Here is a 19,331-nt window from a genome sequence, read left to right as displayed (position 1 = left end):
GGGCAACATGGAGTGGCCAGAATAAAGGGTGTACTGAAATATGATGAGGGGTCTCCATGGATTAGGGAAAGCCCTTGGGTTTGGTACCAGCGGATTACCCTGAACTGTCATACAGCAGCATCATGAGTTGGGCATGCCAAAGAGATTGTTGTACTTGGTGTAAGGGTAAAACTAGAGACCATATACTGAGGCAGGTAAGACTCCCAGCGGATTAGGCGAAGGCAACAGAAGTCTTTCCCTTATCTGATATGAACTGAGACCACCCCAGGGGTGACATTGTAAACCGATACAGAGCGGAAGCACAATAGTGGACCAAGATGTAATACCGGCGGAAAGCAGTGTTGAAAGAAGTAACCAGGTACATGACAGGATAGAGAAACGCAGTACAAAGCAGATACTGGAATATCAGAATACACAAGAAAAAGGATTCAGACCAGATAGGTCGCTGCCAACATAGCAAACACGAGGGGTTCAGAAAACTTAAGAACAGGCACTAGAACTATGAACTGAAGTCTGGTTATATCACAGGCAAGGACCAAGCAGGAAAGCTTCAAGAGAATGGGATTGCAGAGAAAGAGAGATCTAGCCAGAAACAGAACAAGTCTGTGAAGCAGAATTGCTTAAAGAAAACGCTGTTTACAGAAAGGCAGAAAAGATATTGGCAAAGAAATTAATGTATTTAACAGCAAAACAGGACTTCAGAAGTCAAAAGGTTAAAAAAAACATGCAGACTGGAAAGGTGCTACAAACCGCAACAAGAAACCAAATTCAAAATCAAGATATTCAGTAAAGGCTCAAAAGCACCAACTCCCAGTGGAAGCAGTTGACTGAACAACTGCTTCTATTCAATGTGTGCTTATAAAGGCCCTCTCAGCCCACAGCCCAACAGGGTCGAGCTGTTTGCAGGGTCAGGCAGCTGTGTTCAGCTAAGCCCAGCCATGGCTTTGGTAGGCTGCAGCAGTGGATTGTAATTGTCTCTTCAGCTCTCAGCAGCCTAGCCTGCAGTGGCTTGGAACAGGTGAAGGCAACCAGGGCCTTTCCAGCTCCTAGTAGCTTGCTGCAAACAAATGTACTCAGTACACATGCCCTCTTCCTCGTGGACAGCATTCATATACCAGAATGCATCTGCGGGTTTAACCCGGAATGGAACATAAAATTAGATTGTTCCAAAACTACAGCAGTAAAACAAATGAATGCAGAGGCAGTTTGTAGGTTTTAACTACTGTGCAGTTATACCATAAACAGAATCTCTGCACGCATGTAGCTGTGCTGGGTGGCAGGCGCGTAGGATCCTGACAGCTACTCTGGCTCACTCTACAATTCTGTTCATGAGCTCACTGAGGTATCTTTGAGCAGTAAGACTGATCCAAATTGGTCTACCAATCACTGGTGGTATTTTATGCAACGAACAGTATTGGATGAATTCTAGCTGGCACCATCTCGCAAGAATTCCAGTTAGGCTAACCGGCCAGATTTTATTCATGCTGATGTTAATATACATGATCAAGTTACATATGGCCCTGATTTCTTAAATGTGCTTGTTGCTTCTATTTTAACAGTGGAATTTCCTGGCATTTGGGGATGGGCAGTTCTTTTGCCTACCGCTGAGCAAAATACTGCAGACTTTCGAAGGTGGACGGAACCATCAAGATATTGGACAAAGTTTGTCTTTAACCGGCTATAGCAGAGAATGAGTGGAAAAAAACTCTGTCTCTGAGGTGGAATTAGGGCGGGTTTAAGGATAGTCAAACAGGGTTTTAACTGCTTGCTTATCCACCAGTACAGCATAGTAAAAAAAAAAAAGAGGGGCTTTTGACTGCAGCATGTGCCACAGTTTGTCTAATCATAGTAAACTGCAGCATTTGCTTCTCACACCTCGTTTGAATGCATGACTTTCCAATTTTCTCAGGAATTTCCACTGACACAATACGGAATCACAAGTCCTGTTTCGCCCCAGGCACGACATCCTGTTGATATATGTGTAAGATAGGTTGGTGTCCTGGCCCCATGCTTGTTTTACATATGAATAACATGAATTGTGTAAATGATTGAAACAGCCATTTGAAGTCTTAGAAGGGGCCGTACACATAATGTCTAGCCAGGACACACCTGTGTTACTACTCGCCAATTCTACTGTCATCCAACAGAAAACCAATTGAACAACGTGTTACCTTTCATGGGTTAACATTGTCAACTTAAAGATATGATCATTACCCTTGAAAAACCAAACCAATTTGCTGAGGTCTGCTATTGATGAGAATGTTTTGGAAAGAGTACAATTGTATGATGTGTGAATACGTATTAAAACGTCCTAACCTGAATACCTGAACATGCTACAAGCATTAGTATTCTTAAGAAATAAAGGAGCTTTCTCCTCACTTTCGAGCTCAGATACATTTTGTGCGTGCATTCTGTTACTGTTTGACCTGATGCAGCCTCCTCCCCCTTGAGCCCACGCAGAGGTCTGATTTCAGATTCATGTTTTGTGACCTGTCTTTTATCTTCTACAAGAATGCTTATTGAGGGGTTTGCAGATTAATCCTTTACGATTTTCCCAGGTGCAAATTTGTTCTACGTACTCGCACATTTCTTGCGTGCCATGATGTGGAGAGCCACATCAGTCTATCTTCTGGCTGTCAACCCGAATCCTACAACTTCAACTCTAAATCAGCAAGCAACACACACGCTGGACATTGAAGGAGTACTGATACTGCTTTGAAAAGGCAAAGGCTGTTTGTCAGTCTAGTCATCTCGAGCTTTCATACAGCCCAGAAAATAAAAGGCACGCAGTAATACTACATTAAAGTCCGCCAGATTCTCCTAGAAGGACTAATATAAAAACAGCAACTGAGTCTTTGCTGGGGAACATATTGCTCAGTGAAATATGCAGAGCAGCAACATGGAAGTCTTGTGTGCATGTTGTGATGCCATTAATTAGACTCCAATGCATAGATGATACTCTAGCAAGGCAAACGTCACTGAAGAACCGACATTTTGAAAATCTCCATTGACTACCCCCACTATCCTCTTTACAAGCCTTTTTGAAGGTACCGACACTTGGGAGAATATCTGTTCCTGAGAAGGAAGGTTGCTTAACTGTGACAGGAGGACTCTGGCAATAATGGTGTCTTCTCTTATTTCTTAGTTATTTGTTATTTAAATAGTGCCTTACGCTAAGGCGCTGTACAGAACCAATTTACAGTACAATTGAAATGAAAAGGATAGTACAATAAAAAATATAACTTGCAATGAGACTAAAATACAATTAAGATTGAAGTAAGAACGTTTTTAGGGCAGCACGAAAGATAGAATAGGAGTGAATAGACCGCAGAGCGATGGGGAAGAGCATTCCAGTAGAGGAGCCAACAAAGAAAAAGAACAGAAGCGAGAAGAGGCACATGGAGGGCGAGGTACAGTTAAAAGAAAGTGGGTTTGAGAGCAAAGTGTACGAGAGGGAACAAAATAAATGGGAGCAAGTCCATAAAGGGATTTGAATTCTATAGAGAAAAAGTTGAATTTAAGAGAAAAGCTGTACGGGTTCGATCTGATAGAAGGTGCTGGGACCCTAATAAGATTGTCAAAGTGGGAGACTGCGTGCTCCAGACACATAGACCACCAGTAAATGCCTAAAATATATTATAGACAGTAAAAATTGGCTGGGTCTTGGATATCGGCGCTCTTCCCAAATGCGATCTAGTGATCCAATGTAGTAAGTTCATAGTCCATCAGGCAAAATATGCACAAGTTTTAGATTGTTTTATTGTCCCAAAACCCAAAAGAAGTTTCTTCAGCCGACACGTGTTTCGACCCTGTGGGTCGTCCTCAAGGCCATTCAGTTTTAGTCAAGCAACCAATCCCTGTCCATAATCAACACGTTGTAATGGTGCATGTATATAGTATCCGGTCCTTCCCAGAGACCAAATGTCTTGTCCTATAAAAATGTTTATTTAGGGATTCAACCCGTTATTGAACATATTATTTATCTCCAGAAATCTGAGAAGGGGGACACATGAAGGGGAGAGAGACCTAAGTCTAAAATAGCAAGAAATGGGGAGGCGGCATGAATAGAAGAGATTTAAATTAAAGTCACCCAATAGTAAGAAAGAATTAGAGCAAGGCAGGCCGACGCAGAAAGTAGAAAGAGGACCAGGAGGACAATAAATCAAAAAGGTCACAGCACAAGAGAAAGTGAAAAGAGTATTCAAAGGAAGTAACAATAGGTAACGAGAGGGAATTAGAATGAATTGTGGAGGAAGGCCGTAAAAGAATACTGGTACCTCCTCCACGACGCAGAGAACGAGGAGTATGAATAAAAACAGTATCAGATGTTAATAAAGAAGCAGGTATAGAAGAGTTGAGACGAAAGCTAACATGTCACGGATAGAATGAGTTTTCTTAGAGGTAGAATGAGCATTCCAGAGTGCGACATTAATGCAAGCATCTCCAGAATCAGGGGGAGGATAGACGAGATTAGAGATACTGCGTGAAGCAGGAAAATGAGGAAATATGCAGGAGGAACACTGAGTAGGAATAGCACTAGGCATAGAGAGAAACATAGACTTGTTGTGAACGTTGGGAATTAAATGCAATTATGGGAGCAGCACTAAGATGGAATAAAGAAGAGCACCAACTAAAAGACAAGTGGGCATGCTGCATTCAGGAAAATCAACCGCACTGCAGTGGAAGAACAGAGACCAGTAAACATTGTAAAAGAATAGAGGACCCTCTTGATCACCTATGGCGAATGATTCTGGTGTGTGGTGTCATTGTATTGAGCAGAAAATGATCGCAGTCGGAACGAGGCATGATTTGCTGGCTGTAAAACGTTTCAATTAACAGCCCTCAGTGTTAAATAAACCTAGAAATATGAAGTGTTTTTCTGTCTGGCCTGGTGACCAGTTATTACAAGGTCATTCTTTGGATGTTTCATTTCTTGCTATGCCACATTTTCAATTCATATTTGGTTTGCCCTTTAAATATAGAGAAGCACAGTCTAGCAACTCCAAATCGCAATCCCCCAACACACGCATTCCATTTTCAACACTATGCACAATTGAACTAGTTTTTCCATTTCTTAAATGAATGTTTCTTGTTACTTGACATCACTTGGGAACCAGTGTGCTCCGCTCATCTACATTCTTTGGTAGATTGTGGCTCCTTAGTTGTATCCCCAGCCTCTATACATTAAATTTGTCCTTTTTGGTTTTGACATGCGGCTGCAAACCGGTCGTAACTTTATCATTTCCCTTTCTTATATCTTTTAGTTAGTACTTTAGAATTGTTGGGTTAAGTGTATTGAGCAATTTTTAAAGCTGATTTAGTCTCTGTAGAAACACAAGTAGAGACTAATCCTCTAGCAAGTGTTACGAGGCCAATCTTTTAGTGGGACCCACACTTGTTGTCTCACATCCTCAATGCTACGTGTTGGGAGACTTGTTAATTGTCTTTTCTTAAACTGGGATTTTTGCTTTGTTACAGGAACGTGTAGATCTGGCTCGGCAGATTGAGAAATTGGAGTTTCACAACAGCAAAGCAAAGCAGCACAACTCCTGGTTCCAGCAAGCTGCTGAAGCCATGGAAATCGACCTGGATGATGATCTATTAATGGGTCAGTTGAGCATACCCCCATATGTCAATATATTTCTGTGGGCACAGTAATACGAATGTTACTTTAAAGCACTCTCCAGATTGCCTTGTTTTCTTTGCCTGCCTAAAGTGCTTTCAAATGCGCATCATACAGCTAACTGCCTCTGATTCGTTCTGAGAGCGTTGTGACATTCTTCATCCCTGAGGTTAACCTTCACCAGGCCTTTATAGAAGTGCACTGCATATTTTTTGTTATATATGTGAAGGTATTATGAAGGACACAGACAACCGATTCAAAGTTGAAAACAAAATGGTTTATTAAATCAAATGTCAGGATGGTAGAAGTCCTAACTTGCTCTATGCTAAGGTGGGATTTCCCTACTTGAACGAAACGAAGGAAAGTCTGAGTCAAAGAGTTCAATAAAAGTCTTTCAGTGTCCAGACCCTACTCCTGCCCTCACATCTATCGCTAAATAATTTGTCGGGATGTTATATTAATAATAAAAGAAATGGTGATCAACACAAGTTCTGAGCTTCTAACAGTTCCTAGCTTCCTTTTCAGCTCCCCTTCCCGAAGTTCAAGAAATTTCAGCAAATGTCTTGGGATTACCTTTCCCAAGTTCAAAACAGTTCCCAAATCCTTGAGGTTCTGTTCCCTAAATTCCAGGCAACAGTTAAAAAGAAAAAGGGTCTTGAGGCTTTGTCCTCAAGACAGCATTTGCAGTTCATCTAATTCCAGGGTTCCCTTCCCCAGGATTTCGATGTAGCAGCTGATATTGGTCTGTCTTTCAACACAACTCTAGGTCCACTTTACCCTCCTCCTGGTTCATCTTACCAGTTCACTCACAGTGCTTCCTCTTGTATTTAACTTTCACAATTTATGGCTCACCTGCACGGTCTACTGTACTTGTCCCTGTGTACAGATTCACATTCACTTAGCTTCTCTTTGTTGACATCTTGGCTCTGTGTAGATTATCATACTCTCCTGGCTTCTCTGGTTAGCCTCTTGGCTTTGCCATAACTTGTCACTTCTTGCCAGTTTTTGGCCTTGCTGCACTGTATCCATTCATAAAGTTCACTTTGTGGTGGTCGTTTTCATGACCCACTTTTCGAATGGATTGTGTCCTCCCACATATTCCTTATCTTTGATATTTCCAATATCCAGCTTGCGGCTTTGTTTTTTTTTTCAGTAGAGGGTGCTGTGGGTCGATGACTGGTTGATGTTGCTCTGCGGCTTCCGTTGTGGCGTCAACGTCATTATGGGTATAAGTAGCTTGCGCAGCGCCCGTTGCTCAGTTCCGTTTTTCCATACTTCACAGCATCGGTAACGTAAGGCTCAGTTCCCTGTATTCATCGAATTTCTTCAAATTTCCTGTGAAATTACTTGACTAGATGGCCTCCTCATTGGCTCCATCTACTCCTCGGTCCAGTTTAAAAAAAAAAAAAATGCTGCGACTGCGCGGCTAAGATGTCCATGACGGATCCACACAGGGTCTGTTTGTGGGGCCTAGGGGCAGAGCATCCGTGTTTTCCGAATGCAACAAATGTATGTTGATGATGACCAAGGCCTTGAGGGTGTGCGTAGGGAAGTTGGAGAGAGGTAAGCCTCAGAAATCCATTACCCCATCCAAACGCAAATCATCCAAGCCGAGGCCTTCGTCTCCTTGTCATAAAAAACACTCCCAATCACGTTCCCGAAGAGGATCGCAACATTCCTCGTCTTCGGTGTATGGCAAGAAAAGCACCATAGGTCGCCATCCACTTCTTCGTCTAGTTCTCCTGAGAGGGTTGTTTACCCCTCGAAACACAGTACCCCGGCATAGTGGGAGGAATTCAGAAAGAGGATGTTAAAGGTGTTCCCGAACGCAGCCTTGCCCCCCTCAAGACACCTAGTCGCAATACCCCAGATGTAACACCTGGGAAGCACAGGAGCTGCGAGTCCTCCACTTCGGCTATGGAAACTCCTCGAGAGCGTGCTAAACTCTCGAGTCGAGCGAGAGCCTCCGTGACGCACAAGAAATCGTCACTATCGACTCATACGACACCCTCATCGAAGGAGAAGCCATCGACGCCTTGTGTGTCGACCTCCTCATCGCCATACACAAGAGTATCTTCGACGAAGACGTTGACATTTGTGTCGATACCATCGACGACTTCAGAGAAGTGGAAGCCATTGACAAATTTGTGGAAGCCTTTGACGTCGTCATCAACGATTTCGGCTCCAATTATGACGTCAATAGTTCTTTCTTCCAACTTTTGAAAGGACTGACACACCTTCAGAATATTTCAAAACCCTCTCAATCTATGAAGATGCAGAATCATCTGACGAGGAAAGACCTTTTGGACTTGAATATGGGACACCTTCTGTTCCAGAAGAACTTGTGTCCGAAGAATCACGAATAAAAATCTGCAGGACTCTGCATGAGGCAAGTGGCATTGACACCTCCCCTGAAATTGACTTCGGTAGAGCTGATCCAGGAGATCATGCTGAAGGCAATTATAGACCGCTTATGACTAAAGTGAAGGAGTACATGGGATAGTCTAGACCCACGCCTGTTTTCGAACAGGATGATTTAACTGACATACTCAACAAAGGACCACAGGAAGACCCTATTGTACCATTTCACAAAGCTCTACACAAGAGGGTATCTTGCAACTGGGAAACACCTGAGGTTATCCCAGCAGTGAACAAACAGTTACCAGCTAAATATAGAGCATCGGCTTTGGACCTCTATATCTTTTGAAGCACCCAACACCAGAAAGCTTGGTAGTACAGTTTGCAACCTTGTCTGGCACACAAAATGCCTATCCAGCAATCCCGCACGATAGGGATGACAGAAAATATGATGCCATGGCCAAGAAGGTTTTCTCGGCTGGTAGTATGGTGTTAAAATCTGCTAATGCCACATGCACGCTATTGCGGTTTACCCACACCCTTTGGGATTGCGTTTCTATGGCGGCTGACCACATCCCCGAAGGGGAGGAACAGGGCAGTTTCTTGAACCTTATCAAGGATGGAAAGGACGCTATGTGCGAATCCCTACATACCGGTCTCAACTCTGTTGACCATATCAGCAGAGCAATGGCGGCTAGTACGGTAATCCGCAGGTTTGCATGGTTGCGGAAGTCAGGATTTGCCCCACACGTACAGTCCAGACTTCTCAACATGCCCTTTGACGGCATACACCTATTTGGGAGTAAAGCTGGAGAGTTTTGGAGAAGCTGCAAACTTCCTTGTCGGCAGCCAAATCCCTTGGAACTGCGATAAGGCAAAATCCAAACAGCCCCACAAGTACTACCTGGAGGGGTAGGTCCTTTCGCTTTTATTCCTCATTTGGAAAAGGCAGAGGACAGCCAGCTCAAAGAGGTCCGAGACGATTCCCCCGTGGTGGAAGGGGTAGAGGTACTAAGACCGCAACAGCAGGGGCTGCTTTACCCTCTGCATCGACCGCCCCAAAACCTCTCTGAGTTCTTATATCACAAAACAGCAGTCCTCAAAGACCATCCAAAGATGTCCTACACCTTCTTTTTTGGAAGTGTCTACCTGTAGTGCCTAGACCAAGGGGTGTCACGTCGACAAGAGAAATACCTACTCTTTATTTGGCAAAGTCTGGCTTACAATTTTCCTCTGTAATGATGCATCTATTAGCCATCACAGCTTACAGAAAGCAAGCACCCCTCCTAGGAATCTTTTTTTCAGTTCTGTTGAAACAGGATTTCTTAGGCCGTCAAAAAAAGTAACTTCCATCAGAAGCCTTCCTTGTGAAAATGTTAAATTATTCTGCCTAAAGTGATTGGATTTTACGCCACTCCCCCCACCCCCCGTTGCCTCCTGCCCTCTCCCTTCCAGCACCATATAGTGTGCACTCGTGACTCCGCTGCTGACAGGCCTGCGTGCCAAGTTCCATGGTGGTGTTCGGACCCATTGGAATCCTGCTACAAGAAGAGATCCACCCAGTAGGAATCCAATTTCGCAAGACCAAAGACTGCAAGATCAAAGAGCAACAGACCAATGTCTGAAGGGGCGACTGAGGGGTTTGACTTGGACTTTTGCATGAGAATTCACTTGTACTGTGATACGGGGCCGGATAAGCTGGGCTGACTTTCAGGACCCCTGTGAACATTAGGAGAAACCACTGCAGGCTAAGAGTGGTCCATGTAGCTTGCAGGGCATACTGACATTTTGGTAAACATAACCCGGCCATTTCAGTTGCCCCCATAGTAAAATGTCCTTAATATAACTCTTGAAATCTATCATTGGGTCTTGCATCTTCTTTGATATCAGATCGACGTGACTATAAACATATTATGTAATACGAACGCTGTGATGTTGAGTATGATGTTTGACACGTTGGTCCTCTTTTTAATTGTATATTTACAGTGCTGTTGTCATTGTCACAAGGAACAGGAGTCCTTGCAATAATCATAGGTTTTGCTAACTTTTTATTGGACCAACCAAATAAGTGGCTTAGTTATCCTTCCTCACCTTTACGATATGGTGTTGGTAATTGGTTGTTCAATGATGGTATACACAACTGAAAACATTTGCAATAGTTTTTTGTGCTAACGCTCATATTATTTTATTTATGGAAGTGGTTTCTTCACCTTTTTTATAGCGTATTTAGTTGACAACAGAGCTGAACTTGCTGGTTGAGTGAATGCCCGCATTAATGCCCAAGTAATCATCACTGTCAATAGATGGACATCAGCTGGTAAATTTACTGCCTTTTCCCGATTTACTAGTTGGTGAATTTGTGTTATCAGAATTGTTCGGTTAATCAATTTTATCAGTTCCTCACCATAAATGTTGAGTACAAGAGGAAGCAGGCCTTTTGCGGAACATCATGAGGCCTGTAACATCATGAGGCCTGTATTGTATTTCTTGGCCTCAGCCAAACTAACAGTCCTGAACAAAATAACCAACGGGTGCCATTACAGCCTTAAGGCCCTGAACACAATGAGGATCTTGATTTGAAAATTCTCTCTCTGATAGGATGCATTTTGCTAGTGAAGTCTCAGCAAGGACAGCACTTCTTACTCACAAGGGACGTAGCCTGTATTATGTTAGTCAAAATATTAGAAAGAACTAAGAATTATTGCATGTTTTTTGGAGAATGCAATTCATTGTACTTTCTAGATTTGTGGAATGGTGTAAGCAAAGTTGTGCGTTTTCTTCCAGTAATCATGCGTCATTTGATTAATTGTGGAAGCACTATGTTAATAACGGCAGTGAACTAAGATTGTGAATACATTTTCAGAACTCACTCTTCTCAAGCATGGGGGCTGGCATGTATTCACATGCTCATGAATATACCCTGTTGTCAGGCTGGTCCTCCTCAGTAAACAAAAATAAAAGTAGTTTCGCTTTAGCCTGAAAACGGTATTTCTCCTCTATAACCAATCACTGTCACTTTGGGCCATACTGCTCCCATCCAGTAACAGTCCTCTCCCTAAGCTCCATACCTGGTGGCGATCATCACATTTTTACCACACGCTTCAGTTTTGGGTATCCTCTCATCTTGCTCTTCAAGTATTTTTGCTATTTCGATTTTCTTCGCATAAAATTTGGCATTTTTTCGGACTTGTCCATCGTCGACCAACTACCGTCAGCAGGGACCAGTTGTCGGTGAAGATCTACCTTCATCGCCAGATCTTCTTTTCGAGTTTTCAAAAGGCCCAGGCTTGGGCCTACTTGGCACCTTGACGATGTCTGAGGAGAAGAGGAGTCTCTTCAAACTCCGGAACGTCTACTTCGAGGATCGCCACCTCAATTGGCCAGTATTGCCTGTATCGAGACCACGACGAGAATGGATGCAAGATTTGCCGCGGATTCCCAGTGAAGACAAAGCGGGACCGCCATCAAAGGTTGGTGGCATGGCTCAAAAGAAGAGAAGACCTCTGACTCAACCTCCGCTGAACCCATGAGCCTATTCCCCCAGAGACAGTGGTATAGATCCTTTGTGGATGCCCCTTAACAGGGGATCCAAAAGAAGGTAAAACGCCATGCTGTCGTCCTCCAGAGTCGCCATGGCGGTGGGGTCCAGTTCAAGTAGGACCCAATCACCACCTCCTTCTCTGTCCATGGTGAGCCTGCCGGGTGGGGGGTGGGAGATGAAGTCTCTGACCCCTTCGAAGCACAAATCTTCGCCCAAGGACAAGGCTACAAAGGAGAGATCTTCAGGAGGTCCATTGAAGGCCCAGTCGACAACCTCATTATCCACCAAGATCACAACTTCATCAACATAGTCTTCCAAGATGGCACCCTCGTCAGTGGTCGAAGTGAGCGGGAGCGGGTGGGAGCGGCGCTCCACTACTTTTTTTTAATTACGTTTTACAGCTCCTATACTTTTATTTTAAAAATAAACCGTTCCGGAACGGTTTCATTTTAAAATAACAGTGTAGGAAGAAGTTGAAACTTGCACTATTCCCTTAAAAAGCAGGCAAAAGTGTTTTAGGGTTTGTATTGTGTGTTGCAGGGGCAGGGCAATGGGGTTTTTGAGGAGCGGGGCAGGCTAGCAGGGAACATAGTTCCACTACTTCTCTTCTTACACTTCGACCACTGACCCTCGTCGACGACTATGGCCCTGTTGACTACCACAACCCCATTGACGGCTTTGTCTGTTTCCACTTAGTCGACGGCCCCATTGACCCTCATTTCTTTCGCAAACGGGGGGGGGAAATCCCATTACTACCATGGTGTTTATGGTCAAGACGACGGCAACCCCGCAAGTGGCTCGGCCTCCTGCGGCGCTCTGCCCAGGACCACAGAGGATACGCATGTCGAAGTGCAGATGCCCATAGTCTCCTCCTTCCCGAAGGATGCAGGCAGCTACTTCTACCCAGGCCAGTGAGGGGATCTCCAAGAAAATCCCCACACATCTATACACGCTTTGACGACCACCACTTGCCAGAAAGCTACTATTTGGACCACGAAGGAGCCTTCAACACCATGTCCCAGGAGGGATGTTCACAGGGTGAGCCGGATCTACCATTTGGCCCACCAAGGCGTTTCAGCCCAGAGATGTTACCAGCTGCTCCACTCGCACCTCCCTGGGACACGCCACTGGACATTCCAACTACTCTCCACACCTTGGTGTTGGAAATACAGCAGAGGTTGCCGGCTGCCCCTGCGCCTGCCCCAGTCCACAACCCTCCTAGACCACCGCCGAGAAGTCCTCCCATGCCAAGCGCCTAAAGACAAAGCCGCTTTCCTAGCCCTACTGGGCCACAGCGCCAACATAGCCCTCTGTGGCCAAAGCGCCAATTGGCACCACCGCAGTCTACACCGCCCAGAGGCCTTTAACTCTGGTGGTGGAGGAGCCACCACACACTGACAAAGGTACCGACAAGGACACTTCACATATGAATGAGGATGATGACTATGTCCTGGCAGACGGGGAACCGCTTGGTTCTGATGAGCCTGCTAGAGCATCCCTGCTGGTTGGCTCTTTCCATGCCATGATTTCGAGGGCATCCGCTCTCTTCAATTTGGTGCCGGAGGAGAAAAAGGAGCGTTTTCTATTCCAACCCCGGGAGTCCTCGCAGAAGACGGTCATGTTTGTCCTTTTGCTGGATGACGCCTGGGAGGAAGGTTTGGCACTCATGAAGACTCCAAGCACCGCTCCCTCCAAGAGGAACAGACTGGAGAAGTGCACGGTCCCGGACTCAGACCCCAGGTGCTTGAGAACACCGCCTTCTCCAGACTCTGTGGTGTCTGCCGCCACCAGGAAGCGCTAGGCGAACCCATCATTCTCGTCCATGGTGCCTCCGGACCAATAGGGGTAGAAGCTGGATGCAGTGGGGAAGCGCATCATTTACATGGCAGCTTCCACCATCAAGGCCGCCAGTGCCCTGGCCATCCTCCCCCCATTACGACCGGGAGCTCTGGTATAAGCCCTGGCTGATCTTTGACTTCCTGTCGGATGACAAAGACTGAAGCCCTGGCCGTGTTTCATGAGGGCCAAGTGGCCTATGACCATGCCATCACAGTGGCGTTTGACTTTGCGGACTCTGGCTTCTGCCAGATTGGCAATGGGGTGGCCCTCAGGCACCAGCGTTGGTTGAAGGCCACGAGTTTCAGGGCGGACGTGCAGTCCAAGGTGGTGAACATGCCCTTTGATGGGGACAAATGATATGGCAAGGTGGTGGACGAGACGCTGTAAGCCATTAAGATGGACACAGACGGCACGCTCGCTGGGGACACTGCAGCAGAGGAGATAGTCATCCTTTCGGTCCTCTAGAGGGCAGTCCAGCAGATCCTCCAAGAGGTTTACTGCCCCCTACGGTCAGCCCTCGCGCTCCTCCAACCAGGAGGCTTACAGAGACCGCTCGCAAACCTATAGCAGCGGAGGACAGCGTCCTTGTCGCCTGCAATCCAGGATGCAGACGCCCAAGCAGGCCTGAGCCAGTCGCGTATCCGGGCCCTCACTTTCTTACACCTTTTGGGCGTCCGGCTAGCGAACTTTGTGGACAGGTGGAAATGGGTGCAGGACGTTCTACATCAAGGGCATACCTTGGAGTTCCAACACGGGTGCCTTCGCATTCGTCCTGTGGCACGTCAATAACTGCACATGTCCCAGCTGCTGCAGAAGGTTCAGGCCATGTTGGCCATATTAAGGCAGGGGGTGATGGAGCCAGTCAGGAGGGTTGCAGCCAATCACAGACTTAAGACGCCTCAACAAGTATTTGAAGTTCAGGATGGTCACGTTGCACCACATGCTCGACCAGCTGGAGCAAGGGGATTTCCTGGCGACCTGGGACTCGAAGGATGCCTACTTTCACATTCCCATTCATCCATAACATCGAACATTCCTGCTTGTTTGTGGTCCAGGGACGGCACTATCCGTTCCAGGCCCTGCCCTTTGGCCTACAAGTGGCGCTGAGGGTGTTCAGAGAGTTTGGCTCCGATGGCTGCACATCTACGCCTCAAAGGCATCCACTTGTACCCTTATCTGGACAGCTGGCTCATTCGCTACCACTTACATACTGGTGGTTCAGCACACTGCAGAGACTATTTGACATTCTGACAGAGCTCGGATTCTCCAACTGTCCAAAGTCCTGTGTGGAGCCATCGCAGTACGCTCTGTTCCTGGGTACAGCGCCTGTCGTCGCAATCCGTGACAGTACAAGCCATCAAGTCGCTGTTGGGCATGATGTCCTCCTACAGCCACCTTGTTCCATTTTGCAGCCTCCTTCAAGAGTCCCCTTCAAGAGTTTCTGGATGCGCGATGGTTGCAAGTCATGGGCTCTTGGATGGACAAGTAGTTCCGGCAAGCTCTATGATGTTGGTGAGTAGGTACACATCTGACGCAAGGAGCTCCTTTTCAGATCTCACTGTACCAGGCCACGGATGCTTCCCTGGAAGGGTGGGTGGCCCGCTCTAGACAGTCACATACAAGAGCCCTCTCTCTTCCTGAGGAAAAGGACCTTCACTGCAACGTCCTGGAACTCCAGACATTCTTCGGGGCCCTCAAGTCCTCCTGCCTTAACTGCCGGGGAACGTGGTGAGGATCTTCACGGGCAATACCACCACCATGTTCTACATCCGGAAACAGAGCGGGACACGCTCCCCGGCGCTCTCCCTGGAGGCCCAAACCCTATGGCACTGGGCTATTCATCAGGACATGTTACTCATCCCTTTTCACCTGGTGGGCATCAACAACACCATCGCAGACTGGCTCAGTGGGGAGCTGCGTTTCTGCCACAAATGGGAACTTCAACAGGAGCAAGTGTCCTTTCTCTTCAGCAAGTGGGCTCATCCCCAAATTGAACATTTCACAATGGCGGCCTACTCCAAGGGGTTCGCCAGCAGGTTCCCTCAGCTGGGGAGTCTGGGGGATGCATTATCGGTCCCGTGGTAGGGCCTCGTCCTGTACGCTTTCCCTCCGATCCCACTTCTGCTACGTGTGACCAACACACTCAGACAATGTCATTGCAGGATGATGCTCGCGCCGGCGTGGCCTCGGCAGATCTGGTTCCCGGACCGGCTCACTCCATCCATCCGACTCCCTCCACTTTCCCACATTCTCTCCAGAGAAGGCGGGACAATACTGCACCGCGACTCAACGTCGCTGAACTTCACGGCCTGGCTCTTGCACCCCTAGAGCTTGGCCATTATTACCTGCCGCTGGAGTGCAAGAAGATCCTGGCTAAAGCCAAGGCTTCATTTATGTTGTCGTGCTACGCCCACAAAAGGAAACGCTTCACAGTATAGTGCAGGACTCAGAAGATTACGCCTCTACATGGCAGGCCTGCTCAACTACCTGCTTTTGCTGGCCAAGGCTGGCCCATGCCTCTATCAAGGTGCACCTAACGGACATATCCAGGTACAGCCCTCCCTGTGGTCTCTCAGGCTCGTCAAGAGTTCCCCAAGGGCCTCTACAGGACTTTTTCGCCAGTGAAGTTGACCAAACACATGGGGCTCCAGCTGTTGACCAAACTCATGGGGCTGCCGTTCAGCCCATCGCATTAGGCCCCTCTGAAGTTCTCTCATATAAGACTGCTTTCCTAGTGGCCATCACCTCAGCCAGGCTGTTAGGGGAGACTCGGGCCCTCTTCTGCAAGCAACCATATTTGTCATTCCACTCGACGAAGGTGGTACTGCAGGCCCACCCCACCTTTATGCCAAGGTCCCATTGGGCCTTTGGTTCTGCCAGTCTTCTTTCTTCGCCCGCTGAAAGGGTGCTGCATTTGCAGAACGTTACCAGTTTCTTGACGTTTTATTTGACATGCACAAAGGATTTACCGAAGACCTCTCAACACTTTGTGAACTTTGGACCTGTGAATAACGGGAAGGCCCTGTCTAAGGCTTCCATGTCCAGGTGGTTCTCCGGCTGCAGCGTGCACTGTCATCGTATGGCCAACAGACCGCTACCAGGCTGGCTGAGAACCCATTCCACCAGAGCCACTGCAGCAACAACAGTGTTTCCCTCTGGTGTCCCCCTGCTCCGCATCTGCAGGGCTGCTACGTGGAGGTCTACCCACACTTTCACAAGATTCTACTGCGTTAACAGGGATTCCAGGGAGGAGTCCTGGGTCGATCAAGGGGTGCTACGCAACCCGTTTGCTTGAAGTGAGTCTGTTACAGGGGTAAGTGCAATGCTTCTGTTGAGCCTGGCCAGCTCCAATGGTTGTGTATATGTACTGCTGTTTAATCATATTGATGAGAATGTGAATCCATGCCAGACCCCATGCCGGAGAAGGAACAAGTTACTTGTAACTCCTGTTCTCCCTGAGGAGTCTGGCATAGATTCACATGCAAACCCTCCCTCCTTCCCCTCTGTGGCTCTTGTTGTTCCTACTGCCACTTAACGTTTTCTACCAGATATGAAGATAGCCACCAGGGCTGGAGCCTAGGGAGAGGCCTGTCATTGGATGGGGCAGTATGGCCCAAAGGTCAGTGATTGGTTATAGAGCAGTTTTTAGGCTAAAGCAATTTGCTTATATTTTTTACAGAGGATTCCCAGCCTGACAACCGGGAATACTCATGAGCATGTGAATCCATGCTGGAGAACAGGAGTTACAGGTAAGTAACGTGTTCCTTGTGTGCAGTGGTTCTGGTAACCCTGGCTAATTTTGATTAAAAGCTGACCCCCTGTAGGCTTCCACTTTCCTTGCGACTGATGAGGAAAAGGGAGAGGAAGACCTTCATACCTTCACTGTAATCCCCCCAAAATAAACCCCAAATAGGTGCCTCTCGGCCACCGCTTGAGTCCATTCACAATTAGTTTGCGCTATTACAAATGTATGCAAATTCCAGTGTAGATTACGTGATCCAGTTGTCTCCTTCTCGTCTGATGCAGAGAAAGGACTGATGGTTGGGCAGGGCTCATGAGGGAGGTGCAGCGGTGGGGAGGGTATACGGGTGTTTGCAGCATGGCTCACGCAATAAATAAGTAGAAGCAGCTGCTCTGCAGCAGGCTCTGGTCTCATCCCTGTTCCCGTGAGGTCCCATCCGTATGGAAGAAAGGGCACATGACGCAAGAGTACTTGTAGTGTCCTGCTTTGCAGTTCAGTCAATGAATGATTCTAAATGTCTAACAAACATGGTAACCTTTATTTTACTGCTTCACGTTTACTTATACACAACTTACATTTATTTGTATGTTTCCAGGAGGCAGGGACAAGGAGCAAGAGGATCACGTGAAGCAGAAGATGCTGAAAGGGATGAAGAAGCAGCTCAAGCGGTTACTGGGGCAACCAGTGGCGAGAAACCTGATGAAGACCAAGTATCCAACGCAAGGCGGGAAGCTACAGTTGGCCCACCTTCACGTTGCGGCCTCCGAAACGGCCTTGAGCACAATCTCCAAGCAACGGCAAAAGAAAAAGAAGCCAGCGAGAAACTCACAAACCAGCAGCAGCATCCTGTAGCACTTTAATCAGCCCTGTTTTTGCCTGCTTTCTGCTCACCTGTGTCTCCCAGTGTGGGGCTCTTTCGTCCTGCAAGATCCTACGGTCTGAATGCATGTGAAAAACATCCTTGATCACATGCTTGAGGTAGAAGCAGACACTTGCTGCCCTAGCTTGCCCTGCTTTACAGGAATATGCCATCTGCTTCATAGTCGTCCAAGGTGAAGTTATCCACAGGGTTAATGGAAGGCACGGTGGCGTTTTCATCTGCGAATCCTATAACTGTCATATTTATCAACGGGACTTACCCCCGCTTGGTGAGTTTTTGATGTGCTGATTACTTCTGTTCTCTGATTTGGAATTGTTTGCGTGTTAAAGGGGTTTATCGATTCCACATTTGAGAATAGTCAGACTATTGCACAGGTTTTTGGAGACTATAAAATGAAATGTTTGGAATGTTCATCAAAAGTGTTATCCACAAGCCTGCTACTATGTAAATGCTACAAAAATGGACACTGTATATACTGCTTCAAATATCATTGTGAATCAGAGTTGGTGTGTTGGTCAATTGTTATTATGCAGTTATTTAATGCAGCCTTATGAAGCCATTCTGTTCTGTTTTCAGTGTGCATGGAAGCTTTAATAAACCTTTGGCTGGACTGCAGGACACTCTCGATTGTGTGACATTGTACACAGATAGCTTAGTTGCTTGAACTTTGTATGCAGGAAATGTACTTGATTTACATACGGCCAGGAGGAAAGAGGATTCTGAATTTCTTTGAACTGGGCAGTTTTCAAATGCCTGCTAACCCCAACCCCCAACTCCTTGATCAGTAGCACCAATTAGAGCTTAATGGCACTCTGAAGGCTATTTGATTTCTTATGCCCACTGGTGCGAACCCCCCAATAGCTAACTGTATTTTAGCAATGAAAACAAAATGTAATGAGATTTTAATATGTCTAAACATTGGATATCTCTGCCTATCTGATTTATCGTTGCAACATTTTTCAAACCATAATTCACACTTAACTCTTGATAGTTGCTTTAGAAGGGTCTCCTTGCCTTTATATGACACACACAAATGGAAGAACAAATGGGGAAGTCTGCCATGTACAAATGAAAATGGAACACTGCCCCTTTAGGGCTGGCAGTCCACCTTGGCTTCCCGTGGTGCCCCATAGTGACAGTTGCAGCTCATTTCATTTTTCCAACTAAAGTCAGGATCTCTGAGCACTTCAGGAAGCTGCTGGACTTGACCTAAAACATGTTGTTTTTCATGGGATATCAGCATTCATGGAACTTTTTTAGTGTGCTATTGTTCTTTAAAGTGAAATGTGTAACGGCAAGTAGGTTCATATCATCTTCATTTTCTCTTTTGAAGTCTATTCCAGCGACA

General features: G+C 46.5%; 1 protein-coding gene across 1 annotated transcript in view; it reads left to right on the top strand.

The window, feature by feature from the left end:
* The window catches only part of DDX24 (DEAD-box helicase 24), a 133,992-nt gene extending 115,394 nt beyond the window's left edge, over positions 1-18,598 (top strand). Inside the window, exons 8-9 of the mRNA XM_069637982.1 lie at positions 5,479-5,608; positions 17,699-18,598. Coding sequence (XP_069494083.1) covers positions 5,479-5,608; positions 17,699-17,955 — 387 coding nt within the window. The 3' untranslated portion in view covers positions 17,956-18,598. The remainder of the gene's footprint in view (positions 1-5,478; positions 5,609-17,698) is intronic.
* Positions 18,599-19,331: the final 733 nt, after the last annotated feature.

Source organism: Ambystoma mexicanum, chromosome 14 (assembly GCF_040938575.1).
Source record: "Ambystoma mexicanum isolate Mex_15411 chromosome 14, UKY_AmexF1_1, whole genome shotgun sequence".
NCBI lineage: Eukaryota > Metazoa > Chordata > Amphibia > Caudata > Ambystomatidae > Ambystoma > Ambystoma mexicanum.
The sequence above is the reverse complement of the archived record's forward strand: the minus strand, read 5'-3'. Positions and strand labels throughout refer to the sequence as shown.